The sequence below is a fragment of the Sarcophilus harrisii genome, chromosome 4 (genome assembly GCF_902635505.1).
Source record: "Sarcophilus harrisii chromosome 4, mSarHar1.11, whole genome shotgun sequence".
Taxonomy (NCBI): Eukaryota; Metazoa; Chordata; class Mammalia; order Dasyuromorphia; family Dasyuridae; genus Sarcophilus; species Sarcophilus harrisii.
In genome coordinates this window covers 194,136,743-194,154,118 of record NC_045429.1, presented here as the reverse complement: position 1 = coordinate 194,154,118, position 17,376 = coordinate 194,136,743, and the positions used below count along the sequence as shown (strand labels likewise).

General features: G+C 34.7%; 1 protein-coding gene across 1 annotated transcript in view; it reads right to left on the bottom strand.

Moving 5' to 3' along the window:
* Window positions 1–14,517, bottom strand: part of SCML4 (Scm polycomb group protein like 4) — an 86,154-nt gene extending 71,637 nt beyond the window's left edge. The window contains exon 1 of the mRNA XM_023503148.2: window positions 14,306–14,517. Coding sequence (XP_023358916.1) covers window positions 14,306–14,470 — 165 coding nt within the window. The 5' untranslated portion in view covers window positions 14,471–14,517. The remainder of the gene's footprint in view (window positions 1–14,305) is intronic.
* Window positions 14,518–17,376: the final 2,859 nt, after the last annotated feature.

Below are 17,376 nucleotides of genomic sequence, written 5' to 3'. Positions count from 1 at the left end.
TCTCTCTCTCTCTCTCTCTCACACACACACACACACACACACAACTAAACTAAACAGACTTAAAGAAACTAATAAATGTCCCAGATTTACCTACCTCTACTGCATAGAAATATTAGTAGTTAACTTACAGTCTTATTGTCTTATTCTAAAAGAGTAAATTTTAGATGGAGTGTTTAAAGTTCATGAAGTGTTGAGTTAAACAATGCTAGAGAAGGTACTAGAATTCATCCCTAACTCTCAATCTGTATATCTCTATATACCACCATTTTCACTTCTCTTAGCTTTACATTTCCCTATGTTTACTTCAATCTTTACATCTCTATCTCTGTAATTCTATATCGTAAACTTTTTAAACTTCTTAAACTTTTTTCCACTTACAATACCTTTTTGCCCAAGAAATTTTACACAACCCCAGATATATAGATATATAAAATATGTATACAAATCAAATATTTACTAATAATAAATCATAATTTCATGACCTCCACATTGGAGGTCATTCAGTTATACAATCCCATATGGGATTGTGACTTACAGTTTTAAAAGGTCTGGAGGACTAGTGTGGCAGCTATGTGAATGGAGAGAAGGGAATGTTGTACGTGTATAAATGACAAGGTTTAGCAATAGTTTGGATTGTGGAATGAGCATTAGAAGTCAATGATGACTCCAAGATGGCTAGTTTGGATGAATGAGATAATTGTGGTTATGCTGATTGTTGTTCGGTCATTTTTCAGTTATGTCTGACTTCTCATGGCTCCATTTGGGGTTTTCTTGGCAAAAATATTGGAGTTGTTTGTCATTTCCTTCTCCAGCTCATTTTACAGATGAGTAAACTAAGGCAAACACAAGGAAGTAACTTGACCTGGGGCACACAGATAGCAAGTATCTGAGATCAAATTTGAACTTGGGAAAATGAGTCTTCCTAACTCTAGGCCTGGCACTTTATCCCTTTTCATTTACTTACATGATGCTAAAGTTGTGTTTTGCATCATTTATGTATATGTGTAATACATGTGTTTATAAATTTATATATACATATATAGCCATAGGCACAGATACATACACATACATATATATATATATATATATATATATATATATATACATACATTGCACAAATAAGATCAATAAATCAACTATTTATTGACTGAAGTAGTATGACATTGATACTGATCAGAAGGAACAGTGATACATACTATATACACATACACATGTACATTATACATAGAGGATAATTCAGTGGTGGCAGTTTAACCCTTAGCTCCCACAAATACAACTTTGCAAATCACTCTTGTTACTTAGCTAACCTTAGATGTCCTTACCATGCACTTGGGGATGTAATGCCCTTTCAAAGGACCTCAACCATTGAAAGACATGCCTGAGAAGTATTTAAAACATTGACAAGTTTTATTATCTCTCACATTCATGCAAATTTCCAAAAGGAAATATTTGGGTATTATTTGTTGCTAATTTATTTCATCGTTTTATAGCAAGGGCAGGGCTCCCTTCTTTAAATTTCAAAACATGATTACTGTAATATATGAACAAAGAATATTTACATAGGATAAAAGAAGACATACTCAACATTATAAAACTAAAAAAAATTCTTTTGTAATAGTCTAGTTGTCTAGGATAAAACATACTGGGAAATTGAGTATCATTAGCTCATCTCAGGAAAAGTAATGCATTATGATATTATATTAATAAATCAAATATTTGTTGGTGGCAATAGCATGAGATTGATATGTATTATGTGGTATGGAGGTGATATTGGCTTTTAAAAAGCTATGCCAGTGGACATGAAGTTCTGACTGAACTTAGCAAACTGGAAAGGTTGCCTGTTGCCTGAGGATGATCTAAGTTTGGGGATGAACATGATCATCAGATGAAACTCATAAAATTATCTATTAAAATGTGGATAGGCCTTAGCAATGTCAATGAGGTTATTAATTGCAGCTTCAAGAGCTCTCATCTTAGAGACAGTAAGGGGGTGGGACAACTAGACAGAAAGATATTACAGGGGACCCTTTGCTGGCCTTGTGTATAGCCAGCACTGATTGTCAATTCTATTACTCATATGTAGTTCTGTGTTGCAGTCCCAAGCCAGAAAAGTAAGACACAAGGGAGAAGGGACCCTGGTCATAGTTCCAGTGTATAAAGGAGTGCTAGCAGGAGAGCAGTGGCTGAAGGAAAAGAGGGAATTAGGTCTCAATTCCAAGGCCAAGGGGAGTGCTAACAAATACACATGCAGGGGGACAGGAGTTCTATCTAAAGGCCAGCACACAGATGAGAAGAGCAATGGCTACTCTTTTGCCTGGATCATATTATCTTGGAAACATCAAAAACTTGTAAACCCCCAGAAGTATCTCTAAAAACAGTAGCACATAAAAGCCTGAAGCTTGTGACAGTGTTCCAAGTTGGAGAGCCCAACTTTAACAAAGTTCAAAGGTAAGAAATAAGCTGAAAAGATGAGCAAACAAACAAATAGAACTTGACCATAAAAAATTCCTACAATGTCAGAGAAAACTGAGATGTAAACTCAGAAAAAGATAATGTGAAAACAGTTTCATGAAAAACCTCAAAGAAAAATGCTAATTGAATACAAGCTCAACAATATCTGAAAGTTAAAGAAAGAGAGAAGAGTAATGGAAGAAAAATGGTAAAAGAAATGAGTGATGCAAGAAAATTATGAAAAAAAAATTAACATCTTGGTAAAAGAGGCACAAAAAGTACTGAAGAGAATAACAGAATTGGCCTAATAGTAAAATAGGCACAAAAATTCACTGAAGAAAAGAACTCTTTAAAATGCAGAACAGGCCAAATGGAAAGGGGTGTACAAAAGATAACTGAGGAAAATAGTTCCTTAAAAATTAGAATTGGACTAGTGGAAAATAATAACCTCACAAGACATCAAGAAACAATAAAACAAAGTCAGAAGAATGAAAAAATAGAAGGAAATGTGAAATATTATATTAGAAAATCAATTGACTTGGAAAATAGATCAAGAAGAGATCATTTAAGCCTGATTACCTGAAAACCATGATTTTTAAAAATACCTAGACATTATATTTCAAAAAATGGTCAAGTAAAGCTACCCTGATAGTGTAGATCCAGAGGGTAAAATAGAAATACAAAGCATCTTGATCAACTCTTGAAAAAGAAAAACCTCAAAATGACCCCCCTCTCCGGATTATTATAGTCAGATTTCAGAACTCTCAGAATAAGGAGATTTATTACAAGCTTCCAGAAAAAAAAATTCAGATATAATGAGACACAGTCAGGAACACAGTTTAGCTACTTCAATGTTAAAGAAGTGAAGGACTTAAAATATGATATTCTGGAAGGCAAAGGAAGTAGGACTACAGCCAAGAATAACCTACCCAGCAAAACTGAATATAATTCTTCAGGGGGGTAAATGGCTATTTAATGAAGCATTCCTGAAGAAAAAGAAACCAGAGCTCAATAGAAAATCTGACATTCAAACTCAGGACTCAAGAGAATCATAGAAAGTTAAACATTAAAGAGTAATCATAAGGGATTCCACAAAATTAAACCATTTACATTCCTATGTGGAAATATGATACCTGCAATCCTAAGAACTTTTATCATTTTTAGGGCTTAATTAAAAGATGTCTATATAGACAAAAGGGTAATGAGGTGACAGTAAATAGAGGGGCAAGACTGGATTTAAGAAGATTCATCTTTCTGAGTTTAAATCTGGCCTCAGATACTTACTAACTGATGTGATCCTGGGTAAGTCATTTAACCCTGTCTGTCTCAATTTCCTTTTATAAAATGAACTGGAGAAAGAAATGGCAAATCACTCCAATATTTTTGCCCAGAAAACTCCAAATGGGGATCACAAAAAGTCAGAAAACTAAACAACACATAGAAACACGGCATGAATGTGAGTCAATTATGTTGGAATGATCTCAAAAAATGAGGGGGGAGAGAAAAAGGTAAGCACTGGGAGAAAGAGAAAGAGGGAAAAGGGAAGAATGGAAAAATTTCTCACATAAAAGATTTATATAAAAAAGAATTTTTATAATTTAGAGGGGAAATATGGTGTATGGGAGATGGACAGTGCTTGAATCTCACATTGGAATTGGTTCAATGCATTGAAATTGGTTCATACATTCAGATGAGTATAGAAATATCGTGCCCAATTGGGAAAAGGAAGATATAAAGAAATAAGAAAAAAATGTGGGGGGGGGGTGATAAAAGGGAGAGTGGGTTAAGGGAGACAGTGGTCAGAACTCAAATAGACTTTTGAGGAGTGACAGGATAAAAAGAGAAAGACAAGTATAAACAGAAGAAAAATAAGATAGAAGGAAATACATAATAATCATAACTATGAATTTGAATGGAATGAACTCACTCATAAAACAGAAGCAGATAGCAGAATAAATTATGAAGTAGAATTCAATGATATTTTATTTATAAGAAACATTTGAAACACAAAGACATATACATAGAATTAAAATAAGGGGCTGAGCAGAATATTATACTTTTGGCTGAAATAAAGAAATCAAGGGTAGCAATTATGATCTTGGACAAAGCAAAAGCAAAAATAGACTTAATTGAAAGAGGTAACTAAGGAAAATTATTTTGCTTTAAAAAATTCCATAGACATAGAAGTAATATAAAAAATTACAGCAAATTTATCTAATAAAGTTCTCATTTCTCAAATGTATAGAGAACTGAGTCAACCTTATTCAACAAAAGCCATTCTCTAGTTAACAAATGGTCAAAGGTTATAAGCAGGTACTTTTCAGAAAAAGAAATCAAAGCTATAGTCAAATAAAAATGCTCTAAATCACTAATGATTAGAGAAATATAAATGAAAACTACTCTAAGGAACCATCAGAAATGAGAAATGCAGAAGGGGATGAAGGAAAATAGATGTGCTAATGAATTGTTGAAGTTGTGGACTGGCTAACCATTATAAAGAATAATTTGGAACAATGTTCCAAAGGACTATAAAACTGACCCTTTGACCCAGAAGTACTACAGTAGATCTATATCCCAAAGAGATCAGAGAAGAAGAAAAAGGATCTATATGTACAAAAATATTTGTAGCCGCCCTTTTTGTGGTGGCAAACAATTGTAAATTGAAAAGTTGCCCATGAATTGGGAAATAAATGAACAAGTTGTGGCATGTGATTATGATGGAGCATTATTGTGCTGCAAGAAATGACAAAGGGGATGGCTTCAGAATAACATGAAAAGATCCATATGAGTTGATGCAAAGTGAGTTCTTTGGAATTGTCCTGGATCAGAGTAGCTAAGTCTTTCATAGCTAATAATCATTACAATATTGCTATCATTGGGTACAATAAGTTTCTGGTCCTTCTCACTCCACTTTGCAATCAGTCATATATTAAAATTTATGTTCCAAATTTTCTTCTTCCTTTGTACCTCTCTCCTATTGACTGAGAAGACAAGCAACATATTAATTAATTTGCAAAATCATGTAAAGCATTTCCATATTATCCATATTAAAAAAGCAAGAAAAATAAAGTGAAAAATTCTTTGCCACCACAAAAAGAGCTGCTATAAATATTTTTGTTTAATGTTTAAAATGTTTAAGAAGAATGTTTAAAATAAATAATAAATTTAAACCAAAAAAAGGCTCAAAAGCTAAGTGGGGAAATTAAAATATGCACTGTATATAGAGCATTCACACAAATCAAATCCCAGAATTTTTCAAATTGTAGTATAGTTGAAAGCATATTAGATTATGAGTTACTATTTTTGAATCTGTTACTAATAAATTTTGTGGTCTCAAATAAAACTCTGGGTCTTAATTTTCTCATTTGTAGAATGAGTAAAAGATTGGAAGGAAGGGAGGATAATTTGATATATTAAACAGATATAATCAAGTAATTCTCTATTAATGAAAAGGGGAACTATGATGGACTTGGTTGAGAATCAGTAGAAGAAGAAAAAGAAGTGATCCTGTTATAAAGTTATCCTACAAACCACCCAGTCACATGGAGAAAATAAATAAAATGTTTGAATCAGAGTACTAATCTGGCATAGGCATAAAATACATAAACTTAAGAGATTTTGTCAAATTAGTAAGTAAAATTGTGGGAAGAAATGATCTTCACACTTTTCTACCATCCCCTCTCTTCTGAAAGGAAGGACAGGGCTGAATCTTTCAAATCATTTCTGTCTCTGCCCTTTCAAACTTAGAATTGAGAATGCCTTTCTTATTTTTTAACCTTTCTCTCTAAAAACTTGAAGGAGTGGAAATTGGTTAAGCCACCTATATTCAAAGTTTTGGGGGCATAGCTAGTTAATATTCTGTAAGCCTAGGCAATTCATTCATCATTTGCCCTGATATTTTGGGATCCTTTTAATACAGATTATTATTGTTATTATCAAGTAAGAATTTTAAGAATTTTTAAAATTCATGTATCTTTTTCTGTGATTTTTTGAAAGCTATTAATGCAGATTATTAATAAATAATAATAATTCAAGTCTTTAATTACAGCAGAAATTCCCTAACAATTTTCCCCCAAAGATAAGTTTCTCTGACTTGTAATATCTCTGTGGGTATTCAAACAACAAAAAGTTTCATCTATTTTCTACTAAGTTAAAGATATACATGCAGAAATAAGAGAGATTTTATCATTTAGCTAGGAAAAATCCAGATTTAAAGCAATAATTAAATAATAAGGAATAATTGAACAAAAAAAGGGACTTTTGATTTAAACCTTCACCCTTTCAAACAAAAAAAAATGAGAATGGAGAAGGAAAGGAGACAATTCACCAACATCTTGCATTTCCTCAGAAAAGATTAATCTCTGCCTTTTTAGAAGACTTGTTAATTAAGTGGAGCTGAAAGTAAAAGCTTCCCATAGTTTCATGCTCGAAATTAGGTTTCTTGAAAAAATCCTCCCATTTTGCTGCTGTATCTCCACTCTCTCCAATCTTCCCTCACTCTCAACCCCTACCCTGTGCAGAGAGACTAATTCCAAATTTTCCAGGCTCCTTCAGCCCAGACATCATGATGATTTAGCTTCTTTGCAGACCTAGAACTACAATTACCAGAAGCTTATGCAGCTATTGGTTCAGAACAGGACTACAAATATTTGTTGAATGAATGAATGTGAACTGAGAAAAGGGACAACTTCATCTGTGTAAATCATATAATCTCTGTATTTCCAAATATCCATATTTTTGTTCATCCTAGGGACAGCTGGTAGCTCAGTGGATAGAGCACAGGACTTGAATCCAGAATGACTTGAATTCATATTTGATCCCAGACACTTATTTGCTGAATGAATCTAGAAAAATCATTTAACTCTATTTGCCTCAGTTTCCTCATCTGAAAAATAAGCTAGAGAGGGAAATAGTAAGTTACACCAATATATTTGCCAAGAAAACCCTAAATGAGGTTAAGAAGGGTTGGACATGACTGAAATGACTGAACAACAACCATAATTCTTCCAGGATCCTTCCTAAGTTTGCAGCCTCACATTATTTTCAACTCTTCACTCTCCATCTCACATAATCAATGAAATACTCAATTTTATTGTTTCCACTGATATATATTCCCTTGGATTTGACTCCTCACTTCTCAAGCCATTACCTTAGTTCAGGCCTTCTTTACCTTTTACCTGGACTATTGCAATAGCTTCCTATTTTGTCTCCCTGCTTTTTGTTTCTCTCCATTTCAATCTGTCTTCCATATAGTTGCCAAAACAATTTCTCTTGAGCAAAAAATCTAATAATATCACTTGTCTCAGTAGTGAACTCCTTATTGTTGTTGAGTCATTTTTAATCATTTGTGGTTTTTGACAAAGATATGATAGTGTTTTGCCATTTCTTTCTCCTCCTCATTTTACAGATTATGAAACTGAGGCAAATAGGATTAAGTGACTAGCCCAGAATTACATAGTTACTAAGTGTCTGAAACTGGATTTAAATTCAATTAGTTAACTCTTCCCAAGTCTAGTCCTTGAACTTTATCCACTGTGCAACCTGCTTATTGTCTCTAGAATCAAATATAACTTCCTACAATTGGAAATTTAAAGCCTTTTACAATAAAGTCTCAACCTACCATATTGACCTTATTATATGTCACCCCCTTCACAAATCATGTCTAGCTATACTGGCCTTGCTTCCTTGGGGAAGACATTCCATCTCTGTTCCCTTGTACTAATCTTCCTCAATAACAGGAATGTATCTCCTTTTATCTCCCAAACTCAGAATCTCTTACTTCTCCAGTCTCAAATAAGACTTCATATGAATCTTTTCCTTTTTCTCAGATGTAAATGTCCTCCCTCTCCAAAATACCACATATTTATCTTTTCTGTATAAAAATAATGGATAAATGTAATCTCCCTGAAAAATGGAAACCCCAAGGATATGAATTGCTTCTTTTGTGTCTTTTTTATTTGCCAAGGACAAATAATAGGCACTTAATAAATGCTTGTTGATTGGTTTGATTTTTCTTGGGCTGGAAAAAGATTGTACTACCAACTTATACCAGAGATTTTGTAATAACAATCATGATAAGAAAGAACAGGTGCAGCTAGATGGCACAGTAGAGCACTGGCCCGGTAGTCAAGAGGACCTGAGTTCAAATTCAACTTCAGACACTTGACTTACTAGCTGTGTGACTTTCAACAAGTCACTTAACCACAGTTGCCACTCCAAAAAAATTAAGTAACAATCCTATGAGGTACATGATGTAAGTTTTATTATCCTCATTTTGCATATGGGGATAACAATGCTCAGCAACTAGGTGGCAGAGTGGATAGAATATGAAATCTAGAGTGAATTCAAAATTTGCCTTAGATACTTATTAGCTATATGATTCAGGGAAAGTCACTTAAACTCTGTTTTATCTTTTAAATGATAATAATTGTATTTACTGCCCCAGGGTCATTGTGAGGGTCAAATAAGTTAATATGTTTTTTTTTTAAATTCAGAGCATTATGGAAATGCCAACTGTCATTGTCATCAATATTGTTATGTTATTACAGATCAGAAGACTGAGGCATTAAGCTAACTTCCTCATAGTAACCAAGCTTAGATTGCAGTATAGAGCTTCTGGATCCCAAGGTCAAGGTTTCTCACCCCATATAAAAGAGAACATGGAAAGGTGGAAAGATAGAACTGGCACAAGTCCATCACTAGATAAAGGCCTCCGTAATATCATCTGTGTAGACAAAAAGGATAACACACTATTTTTTTTATTCCTTCAGCAGGAAAAGAACCCAAGAAGGGGAAATAAATAAACTTGCCAAAATACAATTCTTTAAAAAAAAAAAAAGCCTAATAGACCTGCCAGGAGTAGGCTAATCACTATACGTAGTATCTCAGAGAGAAAAAAAGCTATAGATGAAGTGGATTGCACACCAAAGAAAACAGACTATTCTCTAATTACTCCCACCCTCCACTCCTGCCCTCTTAAAAATCAGAATGAATTTAAATTTGGGCTGCAAATTACCACTTTGCTAAAATTCAAAAAAAACCTTTTTTGCCCATCTGTTCTGTAATAACTCACATGTTGTGCTACAAGAAATTTGGGGTTGGAGAGCTGTGGTATGAGTCCTGAATATGGAGTCAGAATGCTAAGATTTACATTCTGCTTCTGATTCACCTGTGTGGCTTTGGGCAAATTATGAACTTCTCTGGTCCACATTTTCCTCATTTATAAAGTATAGGGACTGGACTAAATAGTCTCTAAAATCCCTTTCAGTTTTAAATCTATCTATGGTCATGAGATCAGGAGAGTTGGGGTCAATTCCTAGGTCCTATGTAGGGACATATTAATAAATGTTAAAAATCAGCTCTTTGAAAAAAATGTATGCAGGAACACCATTATTAACGTTTTTCTCCATCATTTTCTTAAGTCTATTCATCAAAACAATAAATTGTGATCTGATTTGAACCATTTGCTGATTTCTGATTTATAAGTGTTAAAACTGAAATTTTAACAATTCAATAATTGATTCTTAGGCACCAGCATAAGCCATACAAAAGATAACAGAAATATCAAGAAAAAATTGGAAAAATTGAAGCAAGAAAGTGAAATAAGTGTTTGAACAATTTTCAATTTTTCAATTTTCAGACATTAAGACCCTAGATTCCCATGGTCACAAGTAGTCACTTTGTCCAAGAACCTCATTTCTTTTAAGGCTGAAATTGAGAAAAAAAGAAAGTAAAATAGTTTCCATCACCTTGAATAGAAGTAGTAGGATCATGCACTTTCTCCTATCCTACTCCTCATGTTCACTGTGTCAAAAGGAACAGGGGGATTGGACTGGAGCTATGGTTCAAATAGTATAAGGAATTGCCAGGTGAGGAAACTCCCTTTACCAGTAAAAGTCAGTGACTCTCTGACATTTCACAGATCACAGTTTGAGAATGGGAATGAAATCTCAGTGGTTTGCTCCATAGATAAAAAAGAATATCTAATATAACATACTCAATAAATAGTCATGTGACCTCTGTTTAAAGACCTTTTATTTTGATTGTTAGCATCCCTTGCCAGACTCAGCTCAGTCTGAGCATTATTATTCCTGAGTAATAATTCTAAAAATTTGTTTGGAACACAGAAACATGTCATAAAGACAGCTTATGTCAGAGGGAGTCCTTGATCCCAGGCCTAAAAATCATGTTGCACCTTCCCACGATACCAAAATAAATGCACATAACTAATACTTTGTCTTTTATAATAAATCATCCTTTCTTAAAATAGTTCTGGGGCTGCCAGAAACAAGGGCTGCAGTTTTCTTAATTGGAATAAAAAACTATTGTTGAAGTTCTATTGAAAATCCCACAAATTAATTCAAAAAATAGATAGCAATTTCATTAACCAGATTGTTCCTATACTTTTTGCTTTAGGGAAAAGAAGCAACTGGAAAGAAGATAAGCTTTTTTTCTAAAATTCATATCCTAGCCCAACCACCTTTTAATGCACGATAGAAAGATTTTTAAACAGATGTTGCAAAGAAAAGGTCCAATAAATGAAGTAATTAGGACAAGGGGGAGGGTAAACTATATGCCTTCAATACATAAAAAGTCTCAGAAACCAACAAGGTAAATGAATACAGATCAGTACAAAGAATAATGTTTATAAGAATGATTGGATCAATAAGAAAATGTTTAATTACGCTATGAAAGCCCTGTTTAAGGTGTTAGTGAGGGATATAATGCATTTTAGACAGACTACCATCCAAAATAATTAATGGGAGGGGTGAGTTTGTTCACATCTGGATTCTGGGCATTGTTCCAAAGAATTGAGGTTGCTCAATAGGTGACATCTGGGAAAGTGAGGAGTCACTATATAATTTTCTTGCCAGGGGTCTTAAGCTTTTCAATTGCACAGAATTCTTCTCCTCAGGACCAAAGAGGAAAATGATCCATTTATTTGAAAAAAAAAAAAAAAAACCCTAGAACATGAGCCCCACCACCAGTCATCATAAATGATTTGCATCTTTGTGTATGAGGCAAACCTGGATTTGCATAGAAGAATCCATAGTAATAGGGCTTGCTGCCCAATAAATATCATCATCATTATTAACATTATTGTTGTTGCTGTTGTTAAAAATAATAATAATAGCTAGCATTTGCATAGCATTTTAAGGTTTGCAAAGCACCATGTTACTTCATTTGATCCCAAAGTCTGATTACATGGGAATGACTAGCCTTCTTTGTAAAGAAGAGCACCTGGACCACCCCAGTCTCAGAAGCTCTCTCCCTCACCCAAAATGCCCCCAACAATGCCTCCCAAGTGGAACTAAAATGTGAAACACAGTGAAAAGGCCAGCTGGCTGTATGGTGATAACAGCCAGGATGACTGAAAATGGTGGTTTTTAAAAAGAAGGAAAATCATGCAGTCGGGCTCAAGCTAGGGAGCGAATTTCCATTTTCTTGGTTGTGATAAAGAATATCTTCGTTGTCATTTTTTATTTATGGGCCACAGCTCCCAAGGGTGTAGGAGGAGCCAGTTTTACAGCTTTTCTTCCAGTCCCTGGATTTGCTCCCTGGATCAATAAATAATCTGTTCTGCTCCAAGCATGCGGGTAGGATAGTCAGACCTCAGCACTGTTGAGGAAGGGAGATGGGTAACAACAAGATTATGTGATGATCAACGGTGATGGACTTGGCTCTTTTCAACAATGTGGTGATTCAAGGCAATTTCAATAGACTTGTGATGGAAAATGCCATCCACATAGAGAGACTGAATGTGAATCAAAGCATAGTATTTTTACCTTTTTGTTGTTGTTATTATTTATTTGCTTATTGTTTTTTTCTTTCTCATGTTTTTCTTTTTCCTTTTTGATCTGATTTTTCTTGCACCACATGATAAATATGGAAATATGTTTAGAAGAATTTCATGCGTTTAACTTATATTGTTTCCTGTCTGAGGAAGGAGGGGAAAGAAAGAGAAAAGTTTGGAACACAAAGTTTTGCAGAGGTAAATGTTGAAAACTATTTTGCATGTATTTAGAAAAGTAAAATACTATTGGGAAAAAAGAAAGAGAGCTAGGAGGAATGATATCAGTTTGATACCAGCTCTGAAAGAGTATCTTTTAAAATAAGATTTAAAATAAAGTGCCAAAGAAAGAAGTTATCCAGTCCAAGAAAAATCATCAAGAGTCTGAAGGCAAATTTATCTCATCAGACAACTGAATTCAAAAATTCATAAATAACCCTTAAATAACTTTGAGTAACCTTTATTTGCATGTGTATATGCATGTATGTGTATATATATATATATATATATATATATATATACACATTTTTTTTCTATATTGTTTTTCCTTTTCCCTGCATTTACTTCCTTAAGAATCACAAGGGGATGAGGTTGAATTCATTTCAGGCTTTCCAGAGGCTTTGTCTTTCTGCAAACCTGAAATAATTTCCATACATTTTCCTAAATCTATGGAAGTTAATTGGAAATTTGCATTTGGGTAGAGTGTTCAAATCTCAAGATGGATGCCTAAATCTTTTCTTCTCTCCAGACAAAAGAAAGCTTCTGAATTGAATCTACTTGAAGTGGAAAATGTTCAGGAATGGTCAGTATGATGGTCTTTTTTTTTTCCAGAGAGACTCTTAGAAATACTTGGCTCTCTTCTCAGATGGAAGAAGACCATCCCTGGTTTAGAGTTTGTTTATATGACTGGGATTACATCGGAGAATTTGGTTCTTTCTCCACTTCCAAATCACTGGGAATTCATCAAAGAGAAGCCAAGCCTGACATTAGAGTTTCCTTTATGCAAGCAGGAAGTTGTGAATTAATGAACTATGTTTTCCTCATGGGGTCCCTGGTTGAGCTGAGTTTGAGAAAACTCTTCTATATTCCTTGACATTGCCTTGATAGTATTATTTATATAACTGTCTGAGAGACATCATCTGCTTCTACTCAAATAAATGACAAATGCATTTTGGATGATGGCTTTGAAAACAGCTCCTGTAAGAAGTCAGGTAATGGTCTCTTGCTTGAAAGGCTAATTTAGGTGATGGTTTTAGAAACATGGATTTAAATGTTTGCCTCAAAATCTTCTCTATTCTGATCTTACCTTATCTATTATTAATTCAGTTTCCCCACTCCCAAAATTGGTTTGACTATATTGATGCTATAAGAGATAAACTGTTAAACATAGAATAAGAAGCCTTGGGTTCATACTTCATCTTATACATTTAGAAGCCGTTGTCTCCCTGAGCAAGACTCATTCCCCAAGTCTGTTTCCTAGTATATAAAATGGGAATAATAATAATAATAAGAGTACCTTAGAACAGGACTGCTGTAAGGATCGAATAAAATAAACAGCATTATTATTCTTAAAGCAACATATAGATTATTGTTATTGAATTGTTTCAGTCATGTCTGACTGATTGTTATCTCATTTGGAGTTTTCTTGGCAAAGATACTGGAGTGATTTGCCATTGCCTGATCCAGTTCATTTCACAGGTGAAAAAATTGAGTGTCTTGCCTAGGGTCATACAGCTAATAAGTGTCTGAGGACAGATTTAAACTTACAAAGTTAAAAAAACTTACAAAGATAAATCTTTATGACTCCAAACCCAGTAATTTATCTACTGTACCACTTAATTGACATATAGAAAGGAGATACTATTTTTGTTACACATTAAGCAGACATGCTGTAACAATGAGATATGGTGATAACATAGCATTGAGAACAAATTCTTATTCTCTCTTTTGCAAACTTTACATGGCCTGCTCCACCTTTCACTGTGTTTCACATTTTAATTCCACACTGATGCTAATTGTGTCCATCTAAGACAGCCTCAGAATAAAGATGCATTGGAAACATACCTTGTGCCCAGGTTTTCGGCCTCTTTTCTTTGGGATCTTCACAACTGGTAAGGAACAGGCAGAAGAAGAGTAAAGGTTGTGGACCGCCATTTTCATAGGTGCCGAGTGAAGTGGGGGTCTGCCTCGTTTTCTTCCTGCTATCCTTGGAGACTGCATTTCAGCCATTACCAGTCTTGTAAGCAGTGATGACAGATTATTGTTATGCAGAGGAGGTGCTAGGAATCAGTTCAGACACAAAACAAAAACAAAAATACAATTTGTTTGGTTGGAAGAAAATAGGAATAAAAATTACAAGAAAAATAGCTCAGTTTCTTTTAGCCTTTCTGGGATACCAACCATGTAATGGAAGGGAAAATAAAATCAGACTGAGGCATTATTAACTTTTGAAATGCTTGTTGATAAAGGGAAGTTATTGATCCCATTGGGCTGCTCATAAGGTTTAATGATCCCCCTAGACTTCTCAGGGAGTTACTGGTTCCATGGTAGGATTTTAAGAAAAGCAAAGCACAATGATCTTGTACTACAGTAAAACCTAGTAGGGCAATCATTACCCAAGCCTGAGAAATCACTATTGGTTCCCACTTCCAGCTACAACTGTCCTGGAGAGGGAAAAGAAGAATAATTATTGCCAAGACAGCTCTAAACAACCAACAGACTTGAGTTTACTGTATACTTCCCAATATCTAAGGCTTTCCTTTGGAAGTATTATATCCCTGTTCACCTCCTCCAAAAGTAGGAAGGATATACCATGATCCCAAGACCCAATATACCCTATGGAGTGGATAGGGAATGTAACACCTATATTTCTATAGAAATGAGAAACTCCAGCAGATACTATCTCAGGGTTCACCAGTTGGTGATATGCTGAAATGTGGATATTGAAGATTGTTTTTTGAAGACTTCTGGGGGAAACAAGTTAGAAGCTGGAAGGAGTAACCATTTTTTCAGTTGTTAGCAATGGGAAAAGGAGACAAGAGGAAAGTTTGCAAAGAGCTTCACATTGTTTCATTGAAGGCTCACAATAATCCCATGAGATAAGTGTTATTAATAGATAAGTGTTATTAATATTTTGATTCTCCTTTTATAGCAGAAGTTCAGAGCAGTTCAGTTAATTTCATATGGTCATATAGCTAGTAGGTCTCAGAGGCAAGATTTTTATCCAGATGTTCCTAACTCCAAGTCTGCTGTCCTTTCCACTATGCTGTAGTGTCTCAAATGCTATGAGTCCTGTATTTCTCAGATGGCTCTTTTGTCAAAATTCATTCTGTTCAGGGTTCAAAATTTTGAAAACTAGTTGCTCAAAGAAGCAATTCCAACTGCCTGGTTAGAATTAATAATTCAAAAACTTTCCTATATGAACTTCCAAGTGACCTATATCCAAACTATTTCCAACATACACTACTTATCTGGGAATCACCAAGGATTCCTTGTAATCAATATGTTCCCTTTTAAATGTTACCAGGAAGGACCCCAATGATTTCATTTAGTATATATTGATATTTTGGTGAAAGCTATAGCTTCCTACTCTGGCTACTTCATGAATGAGGAAGTTGTATTGTTGCCCACAGGGGAGCTAATAGAACTTCCCATATGGACAATAAAAATTCAGGAGAGTTGATGAACTGTGCCCAAAGGTGAAATAATAGGTGCCAGGTTTATGATCCATACAAGGAGGATTCCAATTCCAAATAAGCTGGGTTTAGGTATGCCAACAGGGGAAAAATGGAAGACTGCCAAGCAAGCTGAGGGAAATATCTGCCTGAATGAGGCAAAGGGAGTTACCACATAAGGAGGAATGAATGAATTAATTAATTAATAAACAGACAAAACATGTATTTAGTGCCTATGATTTACCAGACATCACAGGAGATGTTAGAGATACTAATAAAAAAGTGAGACAGTACCTGTCCTCAAAAAGATTACCTCCAATGCTAGCAAACATTTTGAAAACTCATAATGCCAGATTGTGAGTCCAATTTTTGGAATGCTAAAACAAAAGCAGGAGGATTCCTTTATTCCTTTACATATACTCCTTACCTAGAAATACATATATATATATATATATATATATATATATATATATATATATATATATATATATATATATACCAAGCAATCAACAAGCATTGATTTAGCAGCTAACTGTTTTGTGTTAGGTATTGTACTATCCTCTGAAAATTCAATGATTAAACAATCCCAACCCTCAAGAAGCTTCCCTTTCGTGTAGGAGATAAGATGTACATTTATAATTGTAGTAGGCAGAGTTTATCAGGAGATTCCTGGTTGAATTGACTCTTCCCTGTAAATTAATTGAAATCAGAACATAAGAAGAGAAATAAAGGAGACAAGCAGTTGTTCATCATGCAACAGAGATGTAAGTAAAGGTATGAAGTCTTCAGTCAAGTGTGATGGGGCAAATAAGTGCCACAATGGATAGAGCCTTAGAAATTCATCTTCCCTAGTTCAAATCCAGCCTCCCATGCTTATTAGATGTGTGACCTTAGGCAAGTCATTTAATCTAGAGTGCCCCAGTTCTCTCATCTATAAAATGAGCTGAAGAAAGAAATGGCGAGTCACTCCAATATCCTTGACAAGAAATCCCCAAATGGGATCACAAAAAGTTGGATGTGACTGAACGACAACTGGCAGATGTTGGCTTGCTAAGGCTTGGCCACCTCCCTACTCACAATTGCAGCAGGCTTTTTAGAAAGTAAGATAAGATCATTGGGTGATCAATGGAAGTAAGCTATAGCTCTGAAGAGCGCAGTTCCTTGCAGCTAGAGCTGAAGAAATCAGCTCTTTGTTTTTCCTCTTTTACTTTTACCAGAAGATGGCCAAAGGATTTCCTCTCTTTTCTATACCTCCATCAACAATGATGTTTTGCAGGAGTAACTAGCTTCCTGTCCAGGAGGAGAAATAGTAGGGAACAGGCCCAGTGAGAACCAATTCAAGAGACTACTTTAAGGGGTGTGACCCTTGGTAACAGAGAAGAGAAGCAAATATGGATTTAAAGAGAAGTAGTTCCAGAAAACCCATGAACAACCATGAGAAGGGAAAGTACATGGAGGTTC